Here is a 24,870-nt window from a genome sequence, read left to right on the forward strand (position 1 = left end):
CCTAGCCGAGTACAGTTGGAGTCTTATTACAACACAATCGGTTGTTTCCTTTGTACTGCAGCTAGTCCTATGCCTATTCAGGTAGTTACAAGAGAGATAAGGTACATCCATGAGCTATCCCTTACTCTAGAACATTCTATGCCTATAAGCAGTCCCGCTGCCCCGAGTCTGACAAGCCCCCGAGCTCTTCGTAGCCGAGTCCTGCAGGCGTCAATTACTTGGCTGGGCGTCTTCGAGTACTTCAAGTAGTTAGAACTTCCTCCTGGTTGCTTCTAAGCCTTTCTTCAGATACTTCTAGTAGTCCTCCAAGTACTTCCGGTTGCTTCGAGGCTATGGGGTGCTCAAGCCCCGAAATCTTGATCATATATGGTGCGCGAAGTACTCGCGCTCCATATGGAGTAGCCCCCAAGCCTTAGGTTGAATCGCATAATCAGGCTGAGGGTCACTTCAATCTTTTTCCTTCATTATTTTTCAAAAAAAATGAAAAATAAATTGCTGATGCACATATCCCGCAGCCCCCGAGCCTTAAATCAAAATCCCTTATACTGCGGGTAGCCCCCGAGTGAAAATTTGGAATTAAGGATCTAGGATGTGGCATCAAATTTTATTCTTCAGAATATTTGCAGGATTCATCAGATCTGGTATCCGAAAAGACCTCTTTTTTGGGTAAAAAATCCCAGAAAAATGATGCTAATGGATACGCCACACTGATTGCACCCGAAATAACTTCAGAAATAAAACCCGGAATGTACGGCTCTTTACTGTGTGCTCACGTGGGACGTTATTGTATGGAGAATCTGCATTATTGCGTCCTTGAATGCGTCCGTGAATGCTGTAACTGTAGCGTCATGGGTTGTCCTCCAGTACAATCCCTTGTGGCTATAAAAGACAGGAGAGAGGCCCTTGCTAGAAGCACCAACGTGTAGCAGCCATGGCTTATCCTTGGTGTTCTTGCTCCCGACCTCCTGAAGTTTGTATAGTCCTTTTCCGCAAAAGATGCTAGAAGAGAACTTGCGAGTGACAAGAAAAGTCCCTGCTACCTCATCCTGCCACTCCCATGATCTCATTGGATCCATTCTAGACATCATATCCTTGCATCTTCCAATGAGGCAGGTTTTCTGTGGACTGATTGAGTCTTGTTGTGTCACATCCTTGGGATTGCCTGTTTCTGGGTGCCCAAGAACTGACATCTCTGGTAAGGAGACTTAATCTTGTCACAACGTATTCAGGGAGAAGGATAAATTTCTCCGCAAGATGCTACAAGAGGACTTGCGAGGTGATTACTGTAATCTGCCTCCATACTCTTGAAACTTTTCTCCCAGAATACGAATATCATTATTCCCTTGATGGGAATAACAAGTTTGTACTTTGTCATGGCCTCGGGCCGATCTAGCTGCAACAGGCTTCTCAGGAAGCCAAGAAGTGTGCGTGCAGACCCGAGTCGCTGTAAAGCTAGTTAATAAAAAGTACTCGAGTTGTAATATCGAGTAGTTATACTGTGTCGAGCACTTTTCCTTGTTCTGGAATGTAATCCCAGTCGAGGGAAGTAGAGTCGAGTAGTTGACTAGGGATGTGAGTGTTTTCTTTTTCCAGAATGTAATTTAAAAAAAAGGAATGTCTCAGAAAATCCCATATTTTCCGCAATTTGGCAACGGACTGTTGGCCTGTTGGGTGCTTTTACTATGCTGCCTCCGCCATTATAAAATGAAATGGTAACTAGGTTTTATCCCACCGGCCGCAATTCACTTTTACTGTGTTAGATCTGTTCTTGCCTTCCAGCCCCCAGATCTATATTTCTTGCTTCTCCTTGCATCTCAATTTCGTCTTAGGGTTCCCATCAGTGTATGTGCGTGAAGCGCTCCGTGGATTTTAAAAGGGCACCCAAGAAGTCAAGCAAGGGGAAGGGTTCGGCTGCAGAGCCGGCCCATGAAGAAGGATGGAACACAAGTAAGTGCTCCGAATCTGACCTAGAAACTTTAGTTTCAGCTGGTCTTTTGGTTCCTAGATCTGCTGTCCGATGGCGTCCTGCCTTGGGCAAGGATCATTCGTATGAAATTACGGGGGAAATTGTTGCTTTTGCATCTTATCTGGAACGGAGATTGGGGTTTCCTTGTTCTTTTTTCTTCTCTGGGCTCCTGCGCTATTACAGGATCCAGCTCCACCATTTGACCCCCAATTTTTTTGTTCACATTTCCATCTTCGTGCATTTGTGCGAAGTTTTTCTGGGCATCGAGCCCCATTTTGACCTCTTTCTATTCTTTTTCCACTTGAAACCGCAGCCTATATCCCCTATAGTCTTAGTAGCAAAGTAATCGAATAAAAACCCAAGTGGTTCTATGTCGAGAACCAGTGGGAAAGCTTCCCGATGATTACTCCAGGCCCACCTATCCAATGGCCTAAGTGGAATAAGAAACCAGTCGACGAGAGTCAGATTCCTGAACTACTCGAGTGAATTGCCGTTCTTAGGCAAAATAACTTGACTGGAGAAGCGGTCATGTTTGACTGGATGAAAAGAAGGATCCAGCCGTTACAGGCTCGGGAAACACTTGGTTTCCAGTATCAAGGAACATCTGACTCATCAAGATACTCGAAGGAAGAGATCTTAGATGAGAAAATACTTAGTCGTATCCAACGGCTGCTAAGGGATGTAAAGAAAGTTCCCTTCATTCCTGATACGTTTTCAGCTACGAATCCTCAGAAGCAGGTACCAGAAAAAAGTAGTCGATGTATAGTAATCAAGTACTTTACCTTAGTGTGATTCTGATAGAATTTGCTTTCTGTAGGAGGATGTGGAGCGCTTTAAGAGTAGTTTTTCACCTCCAGGCATTTGTTCGCCCTTTTATTCTTTTATGCGCTTTTCAATCAGTCAACCAAGTTCTAGTATGCTTATATGAATTTGCATATAAACAGTGCTGATGTCTATCCTTGGTTATGCAGATAAGGAGGCGGCTAAGGAGAAGAGTGATAGGGAGCTAAGTCCTACTCCAAGTACAGATACCCAGACCGGGCATTCCAGAGGTGCTCGGTCGGTGGCGAGGAAGTGTCGCAGCTCCTCCCAGACTATTAGCGATAGGTAAGTGGCTAATTGATTGCAATCGAGTACTTTCGTCTTCGATTTGCTAGTTTTGATTTGAATTTTTCTTTTTAAGTCCGTCGGCTAAGATACCACGGACCTCAGCATCTGGGAATGATGCTGTGGTGGGACAAACCGTCCCTTCCACCATAGTGGACTCGTCAAAAGGGACTGGAACTACTTTTCCAGTGAGTAGTTCCACTGTAGATAAAGCCGGTGATGCGGGTAAGTAGGCCCTAATTGTGAAGCCTGCCCGCAAATTTGGCATCAAGGGGCTTGCTCTGAAAAGAGCTCCTACGTAAGTTTTCGAAAAAAACTTGTATTTTGTAGGTTTTTGTTTGAGTAGTTTATAACTACTTTGTCTTTTCAGCGACACGATCTTGGGGAAAGATGCTGAGGATGACTCAGGCCCCAAATCGGCAATGGAGAAGCCTTCGAGTACTCCTGATATGAGTGCTCTTGAGACAGAAGACATGGTGAATTCCATGCTTCGGGATTCTCCATTGCCTGACACCGAGAGGAGCGATGAGAAGCTCTCAGAGAATGGTGGAAGCGACAAGCTTCCAGAGGGGGAGGAGGGCGAGAAGTTTCCTGAGGGAGGCGATGGAAGACTGCTTGAGGAGACCCCTGCAGGTAAACTTGTACCATTCTTGTACTGAAGAAGTACTTTTTCTTTGCTCTTAACTTAATTAAGTAGCGTATTTTTCCGTTAGATTCCCAAAATCTAGGCAATACTGTGGTGACGAATCAAGATGTGCCAGAGAAGGCTATCTCTGAGGTGCGGGCGAGTACTTCCTAGGTCTCATCGGGAAGTGTCTTGCCGTGAGAGAAGGTGGAGCTTGCTTTCAAGCTACTGAGGGTAAGTAGTCGAACACTTCGAATACTTGAGTATAGATTGAGTAGTATACTGATGTTATTTATTTTTACAGGAAGCATTGGGGTGGGAGGGTGGCCAAGCCCAGGATGATACAGAGCTGAATGCTCTGAGAGAGAGGGTGAAGACATTCTTGTCCGAGAAGGCTGCTCTCTAGGGGAAGCTTAAGAAGCTCTACCAGGCCAAGAAAGGTTAGTCTTTAGCATACATGATGCCGTCGACTAGTTGATCTGCTTGGTGTTTATAAGATTTTCTTTCAATCAAGTACACAACTTGTACAAAATCTTTAAAGATTCAGGAAAGCTTGGTACTGGATCTAAAGATACTTATGTACCGAAACGCAGATGAAATAGAAAAGCTCAAGAAAATAAAGGAGGACTCTGACCGGGACGCAGCGATAGTTCTTCAACAGCTCATGACCTTGTCAGAGTCCCGGGACTCGATGCAGCGAGAGCTTGTGGAGCTAAGACAAGTCAGGAGGCTGCCCAGGAAATAGCCGAGGTTATGGATATCCCGGAAGGGAATGAATACGAACCGCTCTCATTGGCGGGGAAACTTCGTAAAGTACCCAAAGCCTTTGAAAGGTATGTCTCCGCAACCACCTGTCAGTACGTGAGTCATGTACTCGGGTTGGTAAAATCTTACTGGCCGACCACTCGGTTGGACGCACTTGGAAAGGGAGCCAAAGCTGATTGTACGAAAGAACAATTCAATCAGTATTTGGAAGAAACTTTTGTGGTGGCCAACCAGATAGTGGAATCCTTGAACAAGCCTGATTCTCCATGAACTTTAAATGTAATTGATTTGGCATGTGGGCCGGAAGTACTTTTGGACAAATATTGAATATTTGTGTAATGTTTATGTACTTGTTATGTGATAGGATTGTGGAATCCTTTGGTGTGTCGAGTAGTTGTACTCGAAGGACCTAAGTGCTGGCAGCATCACACCTACTTAGTTATAATAGTAGATACGAGGAACTATATCCGTACGAGCCTTAGAAGGTAAGGTATTATCGAATGAGATCAAGTTTGTGTGATCCTGAATTAGAAGTCTAATGCTGACCAGTTAGGATTGAATCCCGCAGGATTAACCAAGTGGGAAAAGCACTATAAGAATATTGAAAAGCCGTAGCTTCAGCAGATTTCCTTTTTAAAGGAAGTGCTTTATTAGAGCGAAGCTCATGTGGACTTTGTTGTCCAATCGGGGGAAAAGTTCTTATCGAGTATTTGGAGCGAAAGATGTTCCTTGATAGAAAGGAGGCTCTTGTCTACCTATTTTAGAGTATCAAGAACTTATTCATACTCCTTGAGGGATTTTCATAGTTGACCAGTTAGGATAGACCTTGTTTGGTCACCCAGATAGTATACAATTGTTGTGAAATATCCCGGTCTACTCGATCTTATTGAGTAGTATGTCCTACACATGGACTGGATTGATTTCTAGAATAGGACTATGAGGATTGAACTCCGTCGAGTTAACCAAGACGTAAATATTCTAGAAATATCCCAATCTTACTCGAGCAGGGCGAGTAAGGTGTCCTACCGGAGGATTGGAGTAATTCCTAGGGCAAGTCTGTTTGGTACGAACACCGTCGAGTTGCCCAAGATGAAAATGCCGAAAGAGTTTCCAAAACCTACTCGAGCCAGCGAGTAGGGTGCCCTTTAACCAAGGACTGGAGTAATCCTTAGGGCATAACTATCAGGTAGGAACCCCGTCGGGTTATCCAAGACGTAAATGTCGAAAGGATATCCAAAACTTACTCGAGCAAGGCGAATAAGGTGTCCTACCCGAGGACTGGAGTAACTCTTCGGACAAGTCTGTTAGGTATGAACCCCGTCGAGTTGCCCAAGACGAAAATGTCGAAAGAGTATCCAAGACCTACTCGAGCCAGCGAGTAGGGTGTCCTTTAACCAAGGACTGGAGTAATCCTTAAGACAGAGCTATTAGGTATGAACCCCGTCGGGTTATCCAAGACATAAATGTCGAAAGGATATCCAAAACTTACTCGAGCAAGGCGAGTAAGGTGTCCTACCCGAGGACTGGAGTAACTCTTCGGACAAGTCTGTTAGGTACGAACCCCGTCGAGTTGCCCAAGATGAAAATGTTGAAAGAGTATCCAAGACCTACTCGAGCCAGCGAGTAGGGTGTCCTTTAACCAAGGACTGGAGTAATTCTTAAGACAGAACTGTTAGGTATGAACCCCATCGGGTTATCCAAGAAGTAAATGTCGAAAGGATGTCCACAACTTACTCGAGCGAGGCGAGTAAGGTGTCCTCACTTGAGGGCGAGTGATTCTTAGGACAGGTCTGTTAGGATGAACCCCGTCGGGTTACCCAAGATGAAAATGTTGTAAGATCACTCGGAGTAAACCATAAAGGCTACTCAGATGCTGCTTCAGTGCAGCTTTCCGGGTAGTATTTGAGATGGGTTATTTTGCCCTATGAGCGAGAGCCAAGTAGTCGATTTGCGGAGGAAATCAACTTTTATTTTGGATTTGTTGAGATTACAATAATTGTAAAATGGTAGACTCGGACTCTTTAAGACCTACCCCTTGCCCTTTAGACGTGAGCAATGGTTTACATGACTGAATAAAATTATTCGAAGATAAAACTAGTCGATACAGTGGTCGACTAGATTTTAGGTAGAGTATCCTTTAGAAGAGGTGCCCCAAGGGCCTTGCGGAGTGAGTCTCACTCGAAGAAAGTGTGAGAGCTCTTCGGGTGGATGAAGCATTTGCGCTGTAGAGTCTTGTTAATCCTGGGTCCGCCAAGAGATGTTTCCCCATGATGTGAGGTGCACGGTTTACCCTGAGGACGGGTGGTTACCGGCTTGTACTTCTTGAAGGATGCGGAAGCCTTTGGTGGGATACGATAGTTGGAAGAAGGGTTGTAAGCCTCTATTTCCTCGCGTTCCTTTCTCCTTGAGATGATGACGTTGCATGCGTCACGACCAACGTTGATCACATTGTGGAGGTCGCAGTTAGAGTAATCGTAGTTGTCGCCTTGCTGTTCCTGCTGGCTGTTGGCGAGGCGCTGACGCCTAAATGCCCTTTTCTGGTTGAGCAGGCGACGACGCTCGTAGAGATCTTCTGCTGGGTGCTGTTCTTCCAATTGCACAGTGACTGTCACTGCTGGAGGAGATGCAGACGGATCTTGCTTGATAGTAGGTTGGGCTTCTATGATTGTGGGAGGACTAGTTTCCATGTTAACGGAAAGGTACTCGTTGAAATCATCAGAGTTGTAGTCGTCGAGGTTGAGACGCTCCGTGTGATCACCCTTAGGTTCCTGGACTTCAGAGATGCGAACCATGAGGATTTCACGGCAAAGATCTTGAATCTCCTGGACTTGTTTGCTTGAGGTCGGGTCTATAGGGGTGCTCTGCATGAAGGGCAGATCCATTGGCTGCGAGCCAGAGGTATTGGGATCTTGTATCTTCCTTGGGTGCACTGTCCGTCCTTGCGGTGTTGCATATATGACCAAGTTGGGGAGGGATTCCTGATCAGACTTGGAGTTCTTAGCCGAGTTGGGCTCGACTTGCTTGGTGTACTGGATTAGGTCATTCAGCTCGTCCTCCGAGTTGGAAGAATACTCGAAATCAGAATCGCTTAGGCCACCGATTTTAGAGTATGTGTGCTTTGGGTGAGCGAGAAGCGGGATGCCCAACTCTACACGGAGGGCATTCTTGTTCATCCAGTGTAGCCATGATTGAGTGGGAGTTAGCCCTTCAGGCTCCTTGATCCAGGGTTTGTCGAAAATAGACTCGATGGATTGTTCTAGAGCTTTGGCTTCTCCCTTTTCAAGTTTGGCCAATTCCCAGAGGGCATCAGCATGCTGTGGTGGGTTGGCCATGGCCTCCAAGAACAAGTCGACGTTATCTGACTAGTCTACGAGATCATCGAATGGTTCGAAGTTGTCGAGGCTGTTCATGAATTGATCGAAATCCTGATCGAACTAGGACTCGGCTTGTTCAGGAGTCTGAATGTGGGCAGGTTTCGGTGAATGGTTCTGAGGTATCTTGGAGATAGACGGTCCCAACCGAACAAGCCGGGGGTTTGTCTCACTAGATCCCCCACAGATTCCTCCTCCTGATTTCTGCTTAGTGTTTTGCAGAGTGCTTTCAGGTAGTTTTATGCAGTCGACGAGCTTAGAATCCACTCGATCGATCCCTGAGAGTATATCGCCCGACCTTTTCTGTGGGGGGTTCTATGCTTCAGGGTTTTGTTGTGATGTAGATGAGCTGAGAGCAGTTTTTGCAAGTTTAATACATCCTTTTATCGCTCGTGAAACTCTATTCACTCCATCGAGTAGTTCTGAGTTGTTGATCTTTGGACGTTTGAGCGACTTGAGACAAGTCAAGTATTTTCCGAGAGTTTCGGAAAAGTGGGGTTTTTCGGAGTCAGAGTTTGTGTCGAACTCGACTGAACCGAGAGTTCGAGTTGGAGTTGACACATTTTCTGGGTTGTCCGAGTCGAGTTCAGGTAGAACTCTTTGTTTGTCGAGATCCGCAGACTCGCGGATGTCGGCGAGTTGGGAGATGGTTTTCGGTTTAGGCGAATTAGGCGTGACAAGGTGGCTGGAGAAGCCGCCCGATCCGTCAGCCGTGCATGCCCAAGAACCAAAAACAAGGGTTGTGCCCTCGGGCATGCGCTGATGAACTCGCCGAATCCCTACCTGGCGTGCCAGTTGTCGGTGTTTACCACCAAGCCTGCTGAGGGATACCCTTAGCAGCAAGATTTGTGGGTAGGGATCGACTGCTCTGGAACTCGATGGTGCAAGGAACACAAAGATTTAGACATGTTCGGGCCACGAGTTGCGTAATACCCTACGTCCTGTGTGGTGGTTTGTATTGCCTTAGGTGTTGATGATTGTTTGGAGGGGGTCCCTGCCCGCTCTTATATATCCGGGGGGGACAGGGTTACATGGAAAGTCCTAGCCGAGTACAGTTGGAGTCTTACTACAACACAATCGGGTAGTTTCCTTTGTACTGCAGCTAGTCCTACGCCTATTCAGGTAGTTACAAGAGAGATAAGGTACCTCCATGAGCTATCCCTTACTCTAGAACATTCTATGCCTATAAGCAGTCCCGCTGCCCCGGGTCTGACAGCACCCAAGAAGAAGCAGAACAAGGAGGATGATGATGACAAGAAAGACCCTGGCGGATTCCAACAACAACAAAATGTGGTCAACGTTATATTTGGAGGAGATCTAAGCTTCTCCAAGCTACTCAGAGAAATTCTCTCAGTTGAGCCTGCAATTCAGAGACCCTTAAAGTACAGCAAGGTCCCCATCACCTTCTCCAAGGAAGACCAATGGACTAGCTTCTCTGAACCAGGAATGTTCCCACTAGTGCTCGATCCGGTCGTCCAAGGATCCAAGCTCACTCGAGTACTTATTGACGGCAGAAGTGGGCTCAACCTAATCTTTACAAGCACACTGATGAAGATGGGCCTTAACTATATGAGCTTGCTCACACCAAGCAAAGCTCCTTTCTACGGCATCGTTCCAGGAAACTCTTCTACACCAACTGGCTCGGTTACCCTCCCGGTCACATTTGGTACAGAACAAAACTTCCGAACGGAGTATATCAAGTTTGAAGTAGCCGACTTTGAATCTTCCTATCATGCCATACTGGGACTGGCCAAGTTTATGGCAGTGCCACACTACGTCTACCTACTCGTCAAGATGCCGGGCAATACAGGAGTCCTTTCCCTGCGCGGGGACCTCCTCAAGTCCTTCGAGTGCGATAAGGAGGCAATTGATCATGCTTCTACTATTCGAGTTCCTAGCTCTGTCAGCGAGATACTCGCCGCCTCTAAGGAGCTCTCACTCAACAAGGACTCGATGCCTTCCAAGAAGTCAAGCCAATCGTCGGTAAAACCAACTGGGGACATGGGCACCAAGACAATCCAGCTACAAGAGGGAGATGACTCCAAAACTGCCATCATCAGAGGTGGCTTGAGCGACAAATAGGAACTCGAGCTCGTCAACTTACTTAGGGCCAACCGAGACGTATTCGCATGGAAACCAGCGGATATGCCATGAGTGCCCAAGGAGTTGATGTAGCATGCATTAAAAGTCGACCCCAAAGCCACACCAAAGGAGCAACGACTACGGCCTTTCTCCCCGGACAAGCGAGAGGCCATCAAGAAGGAGCTGGCAAAACTACTCGCAGCAGGGTTCATAAAAGAGGTCTACCATCCTGAGTGGCTGGCCAACCCTGTACTCGTCCAGAAGAAGAACAACAATGAGTGGATGATGTGCGTCGAGTACACTGATCTGAACAAGTATTGCCCAAAGGATCCTTTCGGGCTGCCTCACATTGATTAAGTAATCAACTCAACAGCGGGATGCGTCCTACTATCCTTCCTCGACTGCTATTTAGGCTATCACCAGATAGCACTGAAAGAAGAAGATCAAATCAAGACGGCATTCATCACCCCATACGGGGCATACGCCAACAAGACCATGTCTTTTGGGTTGAAGAACGCTGGTGCCGCTTACCAGCGTGCGATACAGCTATGTTTCGCTGAGCACCTACATCGCAATGTTGAAGCTTATGTTGACGACGTCGTTGTCAAAACCAAGAGCCAGGAACAGTTTATTGCAGACCTGGAAGAAACCTTCAACAGCCTCCAAAAGTTTCCTTGGTGTTGACACCAGATTTTGGTAAATCTGATGTAATCTGAACAGTGAAGCAATCAGCTGTTGGTCTATTTGGACAGAGTATCAACATGGAAGCCGATATGTATTGGCAGCTGCCGAGAGAGCCAAGAGCATGCAAGTATATGAAGTTCAAGCAAAGACTAATGGGAACTTGCATGCGGGTATGTGAAAGTCACTTGAGAAGGAGAAGAAAGTAAACGTGATTAGTACCCTGGCCGGTTTATTTTATTTGATAATAAAAGCAAGTCAAATGAAGATGGAGTCTGCACGTGTATGTATTCGTTGGTCTGTATTGCAAATGGTGCAAGAGCTATTTAGATTAATCTGGCCGGGTAATTATTGATTAGCGTGCAAGAAAAATTAAAGGAGGATTCCCGGAGATAAGATCAGGGGCAGCCCGTGCATGGCAGGTTGATTAAAATAAAGAAAGAAAAGGTGCCGCACGAGGAGTCCAGAATGATTGCGCATGGTGTGGGCGGAACGGCGAAGAGCTTAATTAGGAAGGATTGAACAGAAAGGGAAGATAGTGTCCATGTATCTTAGTATTTCTTTTTAGTTTAGATTTTACTTGTCAGGCAAGTTAGTTCGTCGTATAAATATGTACCCCTAGTCTCTGTAAAAGGTTTGTCACACGACCAATACAAAATAATTTACTTTCTCAAGTACATTTATCTTTCTGCCCTAGGAGTAGGAGTAATGTAGAGTTTTAATGAGTTCTTCAGCAAGCTGGGCTGCATAGCTTCGATCTCCAGTTAGCCACGGTCTTCGTCTACCAGGAGTTCTAGGCTTTAACCACCGGGCGCATCGCTGTGGTTTCGTCTAGATTCGCCTACAAGTTACCGGGTATCCCAGATCTCAACTTCCGGGCGCATCGCTGTCGTTGAATCTGGTTCTTATCCATCAGTTATCGAGTACCTTTGGATCTTCGGCCGACAGCACATTCGCTTCAGCCTGGATCTATGGTATTCATCAGTTATCGATTTTGCCATATCTTGTGAGCGTTATCTCTTGCTAGATGTGGTAGAATCACAATTATTCTAGCCTTGAGTAAGATTGCATCGGCTGATTTATCTTTAATCTATCGTCTTGTTGTTCAGATTGATTTAATTAGCTTTATCTTGATAAAATAGATGATAGATTGTTCAACAGCCTGTTGCATCTTAATCTTGTCTGCTTCTCAAGTGTTGTCGGGAATGAGTTCTATTGTGAATAGATCTATTGGCTGGTGATATTAGATTAATCTTTTGCTAGTAGTATTTCTAGATTGCAACTTCTGGGCGCATCGCTATCGTTTCATCTAGAAATACTGGTGGCAATGTTAGTCGAAGCATCATTGGCTTATGGTCCTAGCCGATAGCTCCTATTGGATTAAAAGCTCCATTGGCACTATGTTTTCTATCAGCTTCCTAGCCGATAGCTCCTGAGCTTTATTATCATTAATTGCATAAATGTAGTTCAAAGAATCGACGAGTTGCTTATACTCATCAAAATGTTGGAAATCGGACTCATGGCGATTCGTGCTGTTATTCATTTATCATGGCCGATTATTCATTTATCATGTTTTATTCTACTGTGCTGTTATCGCTACTGGTGCCAGGATGAAATCGGCCTGATTGGCCGATCCCCTTTGACTTTAGATGAATTATCTTCACCTTGTCAGTTGAATGGTCAAACTGACTGGCACGCTTGGTTTGCATTCTGAAGCTTGGTGAACAATGCCTTCAGATTCTAGTGTGTTGATTTTTGCGTCAACAGTTGGAAACTCAACCCAACAAAATGCATTTTCGGTGTACTCTCTGGAAAACTACTCGGATTCATCGTCAGTCATCGAGAAATCAAAGCAAACCCAGAGAAGATCAATGCCATCATGGTCATGGATGCTCCAGCTACCATTAAGGACGTCTAGAAGCTCACAGGTTGATGGCAGCCTTGAATCAGTTCTTGTCGAGGCTTGGTGAACGGGGGTTACCCTTCTTCAAGCTCCTTAAATGACAAGACAAATTCGAGTGAACTACAGAAACCGCGGAAGCACTCGAGAACCTTAAGCATCACCTCCAGTCATCGCCAATTCTTACAGCTCCACTACCAGGAGAGGAACTACTCCTCTACATTGCTGCTACTACTCACGTAGTTAGCATGACAATAGTAGTCGAACACCCGGAGGAAGGCCGCACCTATGGTGTTCAAAGACCAGTTTACTTCATCAGTGAAGTACTGTCTGAATCAAATATTAGATACCCGTCAATTCATAAAATCCTTTACGGAATTCTAATCACCTCCAAGAAGCTTCGCCACTACTTCGACGAGTACAAGATCTCAGTCATCACTGATTTCTCATTGGCGGATATACTCCACAATCAGGATGCCACAGGAAGAATTTCAATGTGGGCAGTTGAACTTGGGGCCTTGGAAATCAAGTTCAAGCCAAGAACAGCAATCAAGTCACAGGCACTAGTCGACTTCTTAGCTGAGTGGCGTGAAAATCAAATCCCAGCACCTCACAACGTTCCAGAGCATTGGGTGATGTACTTTGACGGCTCACTCAAGCTCGACGGAGGTGGCGCGGGAGTCTTATTCATCTCTCCCAAAGGAGAACAACTCAAGTACGTGTTCTAGATCCTGTTCAAAGTCTCCAACAATGAAGCAGAGTACGAGGCGCTGCTACATGGGCTCCGCCTAGCAGTGTCTCTCGGTATCAAACGACTATTGGTGTACGGCGATTCTCTACTCGTCGTCCAGCAAGTCAACAAAGAGTGGGACATTAACAAGGACACAATGGATGCGTACGTTGAAGAAATCAGAAAACTCGAGAACAAGTTTTCAGAATTGGAAATCCACCACGTAGATCGTGACAACATTGTGGGAGCCGATGTCCTGTCCAAGCTTGGGTCTACTCGAGCAGCTGTCCCTCTCAGAGTTTTTGTCCATGAATTACATCATCCATTAGTCAAGATTCAAAGTCAACAAGCTACTGATGCGAAGGCCCCGACCACAGTCAGGGAAGTATTGATGATCGAAGAAGACTGGCGGCTTCAATTCATCGACTTCATCAGGGAATTCAAGCTTCCACCACATGTTGAAGCCAAAAGCGCTGAAGCAGCACGCATCATCAGGCGAAGCAAAGGTTTCGTCCTCATCGGCGACAACTTGTACAAACACTCCGCCTCCGGCATCCTCATGAAGTGTGTTACTCTTGAGGAAGGCAAGGATATCCTCAGGGAAATACATGAAGGAGTTTGTGGCAATCATGCCACATAAAGGACACTAGTCGATAAGGCTTACAGATTAGGTTTTTTCTAGCCAACTGCTGTATCAGACACAGAAGACCTCGTCAGAAGATGTCATGGCTGCCAATTCTTTGGCAAGAAGACTCATGTCCCAACACACAACTTGATTACAATCCCTCCATCATGGCCGTTCGCCTGCTGGAGTCTCGACATGATCGGACCACTAACCGTAGCTCCAGGAGGATTCAACCATGTGCTGGTAGCAGTTGACAAGTTTACTTAGTGGATCGAGTACAAGCCCATTGTCAAGATCTCATCAGATAGAGCAGTGGATTTCATCTCCGACATCATACATCGGTTTGGTTTCCCTCACACTATCATTACAGATCTGGGTTCTAACTTCACTTCACAGTCTTTTTGGAATCTCTGTGAGAATTCTTGCATAGAGGTCAAATATGCTTCAGAGGCTCATCCACGAGCAAATGGTCAAGTAGAACGCATCAACGGCTTGGTACTCGATGGCTTGAAAAAGAGACTCTATGACGACAATTCTAAGAAAGGTGGCAAGTGGATTCAAGAACTGCTCCATGTGGTCTGGGGGCTGCGAACGCAGTCCAGCAAAGCAACTGGACACTCCTTTCTTCCTCACCTATGGATCAGAGGTTATACTACCCGCAGACATCATGTGGAAATATCCGAGAGTAGAGGCCTATCAGGAAGAAGAAGCAGATGAAGCTCGACAACTTGAGTTGGATACAATCGAAGAAGCCAGGATCAATGCTTTGACCCAGTCGGCTAGATATCTTCAAGGAGTCAGACGCTATCATGATCGCAATATCCAGCAAAGATCTTTTAATATAGAAGATCTAGTTCTACGACGAATCCAAGATGAAACAGGACTACACAAGTTAAATTCCAAATGGGAGGGACCTATCATTGTGTCTAAAGTCACAAGACCAGGATCATACAAAATTACTGATGCTGATGGTAATGAGGTACCCAACTCTTGGAATATCGAGCACTTGCGCAAGTTTTATCCTTGATTCAGTCGTATGATGGTGTCAGTTGATCTATTTAATAAAGCAATGGTTTGTCTATCAACTTTCGACTACATTAAAGGCAGCTATCAACCTGACAACATCAAGATCAACTACGTCTTAAAGGGGTTTTCCAACCAGGGTAATCTTTATAGATTCATACCGACCTGGTTAAACCAATTTGGATAGCCTACACAGTTTTTCATTGGGGTAACCTATCAAGGTTCATCCGAACAGGATAACTATACAGGCCACATCCTTGTCCTCAGCATAGGACACAACCTACTCACTGGCTCAAGAAGGTCTATGGATACCTTTATTAGTTTGTCCAACTTGGGTAACTCGACGGGATTCACCCTAATAGGTCAACTATAAAGATAACTCCAGCCTTGCGTTAAGGACACAACTACTCGCTCACTCGAGTATGTTTTGGATACTGTTAAAATTTATCCTACTGGGATAACCCGACGGGGTTCATCCTAACTGGTCAATCTTAATAGTTACTCTAGTCTACAAGTTAGACACTCTACTTCCTTGCTCGAGTAGATTATGGATATCTCTATATAGTTTTTTCTATCTGGATAATCCGACAGGATTCATCCTAACTAATAAACTACGGAGGTTATGTGGCAGAACCACCTGAATTATCCCGGCTCAAGTGCGCATGCCATCACCATAAAGGCAACACCGGCTCAAACGCACTTCAAACGGAACAATTCTTGGTCTATCGGGTAACGTCTCGATACAACCACCGGTTCTCGGATCGAACAAGCATACCCCGCATGAAGGCGAGTCCAGAGATATTACAACCACAACTTTTACAACACAAGCTCAGTAGTAATTACAAACCAGATCAAACCATTATTACAGAACTAAACTTAATAAAACAGTTATACAAGTCTTAAGTATAAAACTTTAGAGTTAAAACAGCGGAAGATAAAATACGACCGCTACAACACGTCGTAAAAGTATACCAGGCTAGCCCAAGCATGGTATCACTCGTCATGGTCATTGCCGGCCGAAGACGTATCCCACTCTACGGACCAGCCAGGAGGCAAAGAGCAGGGATAGGTCAAACTAGCGATCTGCTCCTCAAAACTCATACCTGAAAAGGTTTTCAACAGCAAGGCTGAGTATTCTAATACTCAGCAAGACTTAACCGTCAACGGGTATACTAAACCCACTTTAGCTAGACTATGAAGGGTTTGTGAGGCTCTAGTTTCCTTTTGCTGAAAAGCAATAAAGAGTAGGTCCTTACTTTCAAATTTTAGCTTTCCGGATTCTAGTTGATTAACCATTCTATGTAAGCAACTACTATTCAACCATGGTAGAACTTTAAGCAAACATCAAGATTAATCATAGTAATGTTGCTGTAAGGATCACCGGGGTGTCCGACCCTAGAGGGGGAGGGGGTGAATAGGGTCGCTAATCGCTTTTTAACCTAGGGCTCAAACTACTTGCATAAGATAAACCTAACACGTCCTACGCATGCTAGTTATGACTAAGGTTTATCTATGCTACTCTCTACTAACCCCTAAAAAGACTTGCAACCTAGCTAATCCTAATCAAACTAACTAGGAAAGTAAAGGTATGCAAGGTAGAGTAAGTGCGGAAACGTAATGCGATAAGTAAAGAGGTAAGTGCAAGAGGAATGCAAACTCCCGAGTAGACACGGTCATGTAACGTGGTTCGGCATAAACGCCTACGTCCACGGGACACCGAGGCTCTTCCGATCACCGTCTTGCACTACGCCACCAATGGCGATGCCGGCAAGCAAAGGCAAGTGCCCACAAGACACCGAGTCTCGTGCACCGCCACCGTCTCTCTCGGTCACCCGGCCGAAATCCACTACGGAGCTTCTCCACCAAGGAGGGGGCCTCCTCTTCCCCCGCACAAAGTGTCGTTGCCACTCCACACCAAGACGGAGGGTCACACGACGGATCACAAGTTGCTTGCCGCAGCAAGACTTCTCTCAAGGGAGCTCTCGCAAGAACTAATCCCTATTACAAGCACTAAGCACTCTCACAAGTGTGCTTAAGCCTATATGATGTACAATGAAGCTCTATGGTGGTTGGAGATGTTCTTGGGTGTGTTTGGGATGTTCAGCAACTCCAGCACACTTCAAATGGACGGGGTGAGGCGTATATATAGGCCACCAAGTCTTGTAGCCGTTGCTCCAACGGTCAGCTGAAAAACTGCGTATCACCGGAAGAACCGATGCCTCTTGGTGGGGTAGCGTCGGTTCATCCGGTCACTCACAACATGAAGTAGCCGTTGAAGTCCTGACAGCAGACGCAGAGACCACCGGTTGAACCGATGCAATGCACCGATGCCTCACCGGTTCAACCGGTGCTGAAAGAATCTTCTCCTGGACGCTGGCGTCATTACACCGGTGGTATGCACCGATGCCCCATCGGTTGAACCGGTGCTGAAGACACTTCTCCTGGGCACTTGACATCGTCTCTGGTACAAAGGACGGTCAATGCACCGACGGTATGCTCCGATGCACCGTCGGTTGAACCGGTGCTGAAGAAACTTCTCCTGGGTGCTTGACATCGTCTCTGGTACATAGGACGCCCAATGCACCGATGCCCTATTTTGGACCGTCGGTTCAACCGGTGCCTATAGGCTGACTTGGCTTCGATTCCCTTCTGCACCAAGGTATTATGGCGTCGGTTCTTCCGACTACCACCGGATGCTCCGATGCCCTGGCATCGGTTCTTCCGGTGCTCCTGAACCCCCGTAGGGGCGGCCCTTTGGGCCTAGCTACACCTATCTTCTCTTTGTCATCACTTGAACCTAAAAGCCTGAGAATGGTCATCTTTAACAATCATATTAGTCCAAGTGTTGTGTGTGTCATCAATCGCCAAAACATTATATTGAAATATGGCACGAGAGGCCATTTTCGCTACAGTTGCTCTTATTACTCTGTGTGGCAAAGAGATCAAGCAGTCCCAAACTGTGGGAAGCAGACGATTCGAATCGAGTTTGTTAACCTGGCCAGGCAGACCTAACACACATGTTTGGAACACCGTCGGGTCGTTCCCAAACAACCGTTTACCTTTCTTTCCGGCTTGTGGACAGAGTCACTCTCCCCGACTACAGGGCTCCAAGGTCCAACCTTGTCCCTCCTAGTCGTAGTGTTGCGCAACATAAAAATAAAACCTATCCCTAAGAGAGAGTGAGAGGTATATCCACTCCCCGGTCCAATCGGCTACTAGGCTTTCCGCGTACCATATTTACGGCATGTGGCTAGTACGTTCAAAAACTTAACCAGCACTACCACACACCGCGACCTTAGCAAGTTCATCAACACAGACGGGGTCTCACCAAAGGTCATGATATCGAACACGACCCCGTCCGTCGTCCTTATATTGATAACAGAAAGTAAACAAGCAATTCCTATAAAGCTCGCGAGTGACAGGCAATCACTCGACTTTTACCGGTCCTATAAGCTTAGCAAGTAGTCGAACTCAGGTCTAGTGTTTAGTACATAGGTTCCTAGGATCATGCATCTAGGGTTTCAATTCAAATCCTAAGAACTGTAAATGCACAAGTAAATAATAACAATAAATGATAATAATTTGAAATATAGATTATGTCCGGGGCTTGCCTTCTCGATAGTCACTAACTATTTCAGCCCTGGGCTCTTCCGAACTTTGGTCCGGGGCTTCAGTTAGTACCGCAGTGTTCACTTGAGCTTCGAGATCACCTCCGTCAGACTCCGGGATCAGCTCGTACGTCCCATCCGATAAGGCAGTCGTATCTATATGTAATGCAAGAACAGTATTATCAACACACTCACGATGTGGTGAAGCTAAGCAAACAAAATTAATACATACATGGGCAATCATTTATAGAGTAGTTAATTAACAATTCTATCTACACAAGGCATCATGATCAACACACAAGAAAGCTATACTAACTTCATAAAGTGAGTGGTGGTTGATTCCTATAGTAATTAAATCAAGGTTTGCTAATAAATTAACAACTCAGAGAACAAACAGTAATAAATTTAGAATAAATTACTCTAATCATAGTATGAACAGAGTAAGCTATCCTGTAAATTTCATGCTAAAACATGTAGCCATTTATTCATAAAAAATCAATCATTCAGACCACACCTAGAACAAGATTGAATTACACAGATTAAAATAAAGTACATCAGAAGCTCAAAATTTATCAGAAGGTCGACACAGAGATGGCTTAGCTACTGTGAATTTTTCATGATTTTATACACACAGAAATAATTCTGAGAAAATAAACAAAACATACATCAATCTAAAAAGATTCATTTTTAGCTCATGTTCTAGTCATGAACTAGGGCTCAAACTACATGTAAAAGCTAAACTATTCAAAAAGATCACTCAGAAATATTTTCCTGATTTATTATCAGCATAAAATATTTATCATAATTAAAGCCTACTAAACAAGGATTAACTCAAAGAAATAGCTACACATGACAACTGACCACGAAGTTTTTATAGAAATACTAGTGTCACATGAAAAAACCACCATAAAAATATCACTGCAAGACATGGCTTCAAGCAATAGTTAAGAAAAAGATAAAATAACTAGTCTTTATTTACCTAGTGACACAAATCTACTTCTACAGCAAAAACTTTCAACAAACACCCACCATAAAATGGTTCTACTGCATAGAGCTACTCTCAAGGATTCCAGATCAACTGGATTTGCTATTTTACGATTTTTTTACGAATTTCTATTGAATTTCAAAATTTACAGCAAAAATTACAAAGGGGCCCTTGCTGCTACTATTCAACTGAGTCTAGGGCTATTCAAATAACCCCCTGGGGTTTTGTTTCTTTCTACCCCGAGGTCCTTGGCCGGGTCAGAGGGGGGGGCGCGGGGTTTGACCGGCCGAATCTGGCATCTAGGCTCGCCGGCGGCGAGGAATAGGTGGGGGAAACGCTAGAGGAGACCGAGGCGGAGCACTGGGTACCCTTGGTTCGCGGATAGGGAGACGGCGGCGGAGGCAAACGACGGTGAGGGTGTTCTAATGGGGATTGGGCGAGGAGGAGGGGTGGGTGAGCTGCACGAGGTCGAGGTGCAACTGATGGAGTGGTCAGCGTGGGCGGAGAGGCTGCAGAGAGGCGGGTCGACGGCGGCGTCAAGCTCGCCGGTGTTCGGGGTGGAGCGGCGGCGGCGTTCTGGGGCGTGGAATTGCGGGGCAAGCGAAAGGGCGAAAGGAATGGGAAGCTGGGGTATTTGTGCTGCTCGTGCGCGCGATAGGAGAGGGCGGCGGCCTCTGCAGCGAGCTCGCCACCGCGGCGGCGAGGTGGCGGCCGCGCGGGTGGTTCTGGGCTCGGCGGGGGAGCGTGGCAGAGTGGAGAGAGCGCCAGCGCGAGTCAAGAAGCGGTGGAGGAGGAGCAGCGCGACGCGTGGGTGCCAGCGCGAATCAAGACGTGGCCGGGCTGGCTCTCCACGGCGCCGGCGGCGGTGCTGCACAGCGGCGGCGCTGAAAACAGAGCAGAGGAGCTGGAGGAAGGGGAAAAGGACCCAAATGCAATTTCTGAAATTTCCAGGGACCAAACTGTAAAGCAAAGATAACTTTTAAAATAGGGCTCAAATGAAAAAGTGCCCAACATGAAAGTTGTTCAACTTTTCAATATCTACAACTTTGATGTTGTGCAAAAATTGATTTGATCAAAGGATAGAGAGATAATTTTGAAAACATAGAAGGGATTTTGAATTTAAAGGAAACTTGTCTTTTTCAAGGTAAATTCACTTCAAAACTAGGCTGAAATGAAATAATTCCTGCCAAGCAATGATTGCACTATATTTTGCAAATACACCCTCCACAAAAGCAAAAAATTCCACAACCTATTCAAATATAACTATAGAAAGGACCTTGCATAAAATCATAATTACACATATAACCTTTTATATTTACAAAAACATCCTTTTTCAAGCAATTCAAGCACATGATGCATAAAATAGATACACAACTACAGTGCAGACACCTAGGGTGTCACAGGTGTTCCGATTGTCTACGGTCTGATACAACATGAGACTTTAAGAAGGACCAATTGGCAACATCCTACAAACACAGCAGATGATGTCAGATATCATACAACTACTCGATATTGGGAAAAAATATACAACAGAAGACTTACCTTGGTGAATTTAAAGCTCTATTGCATATAATCTGCAAGCTTCTGCACATTTTCTATGGTGAGCAGAGGATCATCAAAGAGTTCTTTTCCCAATTCTTCCTAGGCAAACTGAGGGAGCGACTGGAAGGGTACTACTCGAACAGTAGATTTCCCTGACCCTCCAGCCTCACCATCGCCAGTACCAGCAGTAGCAGTAGCGGTTGCTCCGGTAGCTGCGGGTGCGGAAGATTTCCTTGCATTGGGAACCCAGAGGTGCCTGCTTCTTGACATGTTGCAGCAGTGCTTTCGATCAACCCAATTATTGGTGACTCGGGTGCTGATCGAGTAGTGGAATCTGGGTCACTCTGCACCCAGTTACGGAAATCTTGAACCTAATCCTTCTCATGCTCAGGAAGGTATTGTATCCTAAACAAAGCTGGAGTCAGCACAAGAGAATACGGGTTTAATTAGAGAAAGTAAGACTCTTACTGGCCACTGTCGAGTCGATATGCTTTCTTCTGTAACAGTGATCCAGGGGCTGCTTTCCGTTTTTTCTCATATTCGCCACCAGATTGGGCGGCATCAGTTGGAGAGGGAGGCATGCAGTACCATGTTTTATAATTCTTCTGCAAACAGAGTGGTTTCATCAAGAAAAACAAAGGGAATTATTCATACAAGTACTCGAAAATGCTTACCCAGGACTTCTCGGGTGGATTGCCTGCCCAGAAGAGCGATGGAAGAATCAAAGACTCGTCAAAGTTGTCGAGTAGTTTGTAGCACCTTCTCACTACCTCAGCACGAGTCAGTGGCTCTGGAGTAAACCTGGTGCGATCATTTACACCTTCATATCTGAAGACCGGATGCTTCCGACGCTGTAGATGTTGAATCCGACGGCTCACAAAGAAAAACACCACATGGTTTCCAGTGATTCCTTTCTTCTTCAACGTCGCAAGGGCATTGAGGAGGCATGTTACCTGCCCGCCACCAGGTCCAGTACTTGACCAACTTGTTTGGACTTGGGGGCGCCAGGAGTTCTTGCGGGAAGTGGAGATTCAAAGTTCCCGACATGAAACCAGAAACTTTTCCACTCGACTCCTTTACCAATTGGTTGATAAGATAAGTACTCGTCTCGGTTCTCAGGATGGAGTACTAACTCACATCCACTGACGACGGCAGGTTTGCTAACGTTTGGAATTGGTACAAGGATGAAAAAATGTTGAGAAAGATGGAAATGAGGAAGAATGCCAAGGAATGCTTCACAGAAAAGGGTGAATATCAAAAGATGCAAGATGGATTGTGAGGTCAGATGACACAATTAGATTCCCCAGAATTAAAGAAGAGCATGGAAGAATTCCGAGATAGGCACTGCAAGACCACGTTCTACGAAATCGCGGAACATGACGGTTTCAAAAGTACCTTCGAATGGGTACTCCTCTCCTTCAGCTGCGTGCCACTGGATCATAGCTTGACTTTGGAATAGCTTCATATCCTCCAGTTCTTGCACAGCCGCTTCGGACATCTTGCTCTTTCGCCAGCCCGTGGAGAGATCAGCCACCTCCTCGACATCAAGCTTGGACTTGTTCTTCTTAGGAGCCGTCTCAGTGTCACGAGCAGTAATTTTTGGCTAGGGGCTACGTGAGGGGCCTGTGGAAGGTGAATAGAGGGGAGTTTTGATCTAAAATGGCGGCGGCCAGGAATCAAAGGGGTAAAACCCCTAAAAGTTACCGCAAGGTTTAATCAGGCTACAAATGGCAATTCTGTGAATACTTGGAAGATCAACGGTCGTTGACTATTCTGAGCGGTTTCTAAAAATCAGGATGTCATCGTTTGTCACGAGTTTTGGATCCTTAAATCTAAATTTAAAGATTTAAAATTCATGGCTCGAGGGCTACAGGATGTGTGCATCAGAGATTTATTTTTCAATTTTTTGAAAAATAAGAGAAGAAAAAGAGTGATGTGACCCTCAGCCTGATTCTGCGATTCAATCTAAGGCTCAAAGGCTACTCCATATGGAGCGCGATTACTTCACGCACCATATATGATTAAGATTTCGGGGCATGAGCACCTCACAGCCTCGAAGCAACCACAAGTACTTGAAGAACTACTCGATGTACCTGAAGGAAGGCCTAAAAGCAACTAAAAGGATGTTCTACTTAAAGTACTCGAAGATGCCCTGCCAAGTACTCGATGCCTGCAGGACTCGGCTACGAAGAGCTCGGGGGCTTGTCAGACCCGAGGCAGTGGAACTGCTCATAGGCATAGAAATATTCTAGAGTAAGGGATAGCTCATGGATGTACCTTACCCCTCTTGTAACTACCCGAATATGCGTAGAACTAGTTGCACTACAAGGAAACTACCCGAACCAGTTGTAGTAGGACTCCAACTGTACTCAGCTAGGACTTTCCATGTAACCCTGTCCCCCCGGATATTTAAGGGCGGGCAGGGACCCCCTCGAAACACATCAACACCTAAGGCAATACAAACAACCACGCAGGACGTAGGGTATTACGCAACTCGCGGTCCGAACCTGTCTAAATCTTTGTATTCCTTGCACCATTGAGTTCCAGAGCAGTCGATCCCTACCTACAACCCTACTGCTAAGGGTATCTCTGAGCAGGCTTGGCGGTAAACACCGACAAGTTTGAAATTTTGAATTTTGCAACTAAACTCCTAAAGTATTGTTTGGTTCATTTTACCCATAGACCATACCTTTTGGTTCAAGTTACCCTTAATACAATTTATCCTTTTCATTTCTCCATACATGCATAGGCGGAGTTTTAAGTTGAAATTTTAAAGACGATAGTACATATAAAGATGCAACGGGTATGAAATACTCGTGTACCTGCGGATACCCGATCCGCTGGGTGCGGATTTGAGTCAGGGTTTGTGTCCGCGGGCGTGGGCGTGGGTACGACTATAAACCCAACGGGTATTTCATAACGGGTTTGAAAAATTGATATCCGAACCCGAAAACCCGCAAACCCGATGATATATGGGCCCTAATAACCTCATAGATAAATCTTCTCTAGGGTTTCTCTCATCTCCTCCCCACTCCCTAGTCCAGCCGTTGCAAGCCGCCCCCCACCCCAACCCCAGCGTGGTGCTCGGTGCCCCGCCCCAACAGGCCAGCACCGCGCCCCTCAGTAGCCCGCCAGTCGCAGGTCGCCCAGCCCCCCTCGCGCAGCAGCCTCGCCCCTCCCTCCTCCTTGGGCCACTGCCCGCCGCTCCAGAGTCCAGATCCACCGCCGGCCGCAGCTCCAGGCTCCTCCGCCGGCCGCCGCTCCACCATCAGGAGCCACCTCCTCAAGCCCCTGGACCGCCGCTCTACCGCTCGGCCGTCGTTCCACCGTTGGCCGCCTCTCGCTCCCTCATCCTCGGGCCCAGATGACGCCTGCAAACCCTCGACAGCTCGACGCCAGCGACCAGGTGAAGCCCGTAGCCAGCGCCCAGGCGACGCGCGCAGGCCCCGACGCGGGTACACGGGCGTGCCCGCGGGTACGCGGGTATTCGCGGACAGCAGGTGGGGGTCTGGGTTTCTTTCCGTCGCGGGTTGCGGGCACGGGCACGAGTTTTGGTTTGCGGGTGCGGGTCTCTGAAGTTAGTATCCGCACAAATTTTACCCGTTGCCATCTATAAGTACATATCATAATGCATGTTGGATAAAATATATAATAATTTTTTTATCATTTTTTATAGACTAGAATATTTAATAATAAATTAATTATTAGAGTTCAACATGAGCGTCCCTGCGATGCCACCTCTCTTCTTGTTTTTTTTCTTGTTCTTTATTTGTCCCATTAGTTTTTCCCTCTATGCACGTCCGGCTTTCTTCTAGTGCCAACCCTTCCGACGGACGGCACGCCGGATGCAAAGGAATCTA

The 24,870-nt window shown here is 46.1% G+C and overlaps 2 protein-coding genes across 2 annotated transcripts; both read left to right on the plus strand.

Annotated features, from left to right (window-relative positions):
* The first annotated feature begins 9,388 nt into the window (after nucleotides 1-9,388).
* Nucleotides 9,389-9,916, plus strand: LOC120688960. The gene has a single exon (XM_039971299.1). The coding sequence runs from the start codon at nucleotides 9,389-9,391 to the stop codon at nucleotides 9,914-9,916; it is 528 nt and encodes a 175-aa protein (XP_039827233.1).
* Nucleotides 9,917-13,384: 3,468 nt separating this feature from the next.
* Nucleotides 13,385-13,867, plus strand: LOC120688961. Its single transcript, XM_039971300.1, has one exon. The coding sequence runs from the start codon at nucleotides 13,385-13,387 to the stop codon at nucleotides 13,865-13,867; it is 483 nt and encodes a 160-aa protein (XP_039827234.1).
* Nucleotides 13,868-24,870: the final 11,003 nt, after the last annotated feature.

The sequence above is a fragment of the Panicum virgatum genome, chromosome 9N (assembly GCF_016808335.1).
Source record: "Panicum virgatum strain AP13 chromosome 9N, P.virgatum_v5, whole genome shotgun sequence".
Classification (NCBI taxonomy): Eukaryota; Viridiplantae; Streptophyta; class Magnoliopsida; order Poales; family Poaceae; genus Panicum; species Panicum virgatum.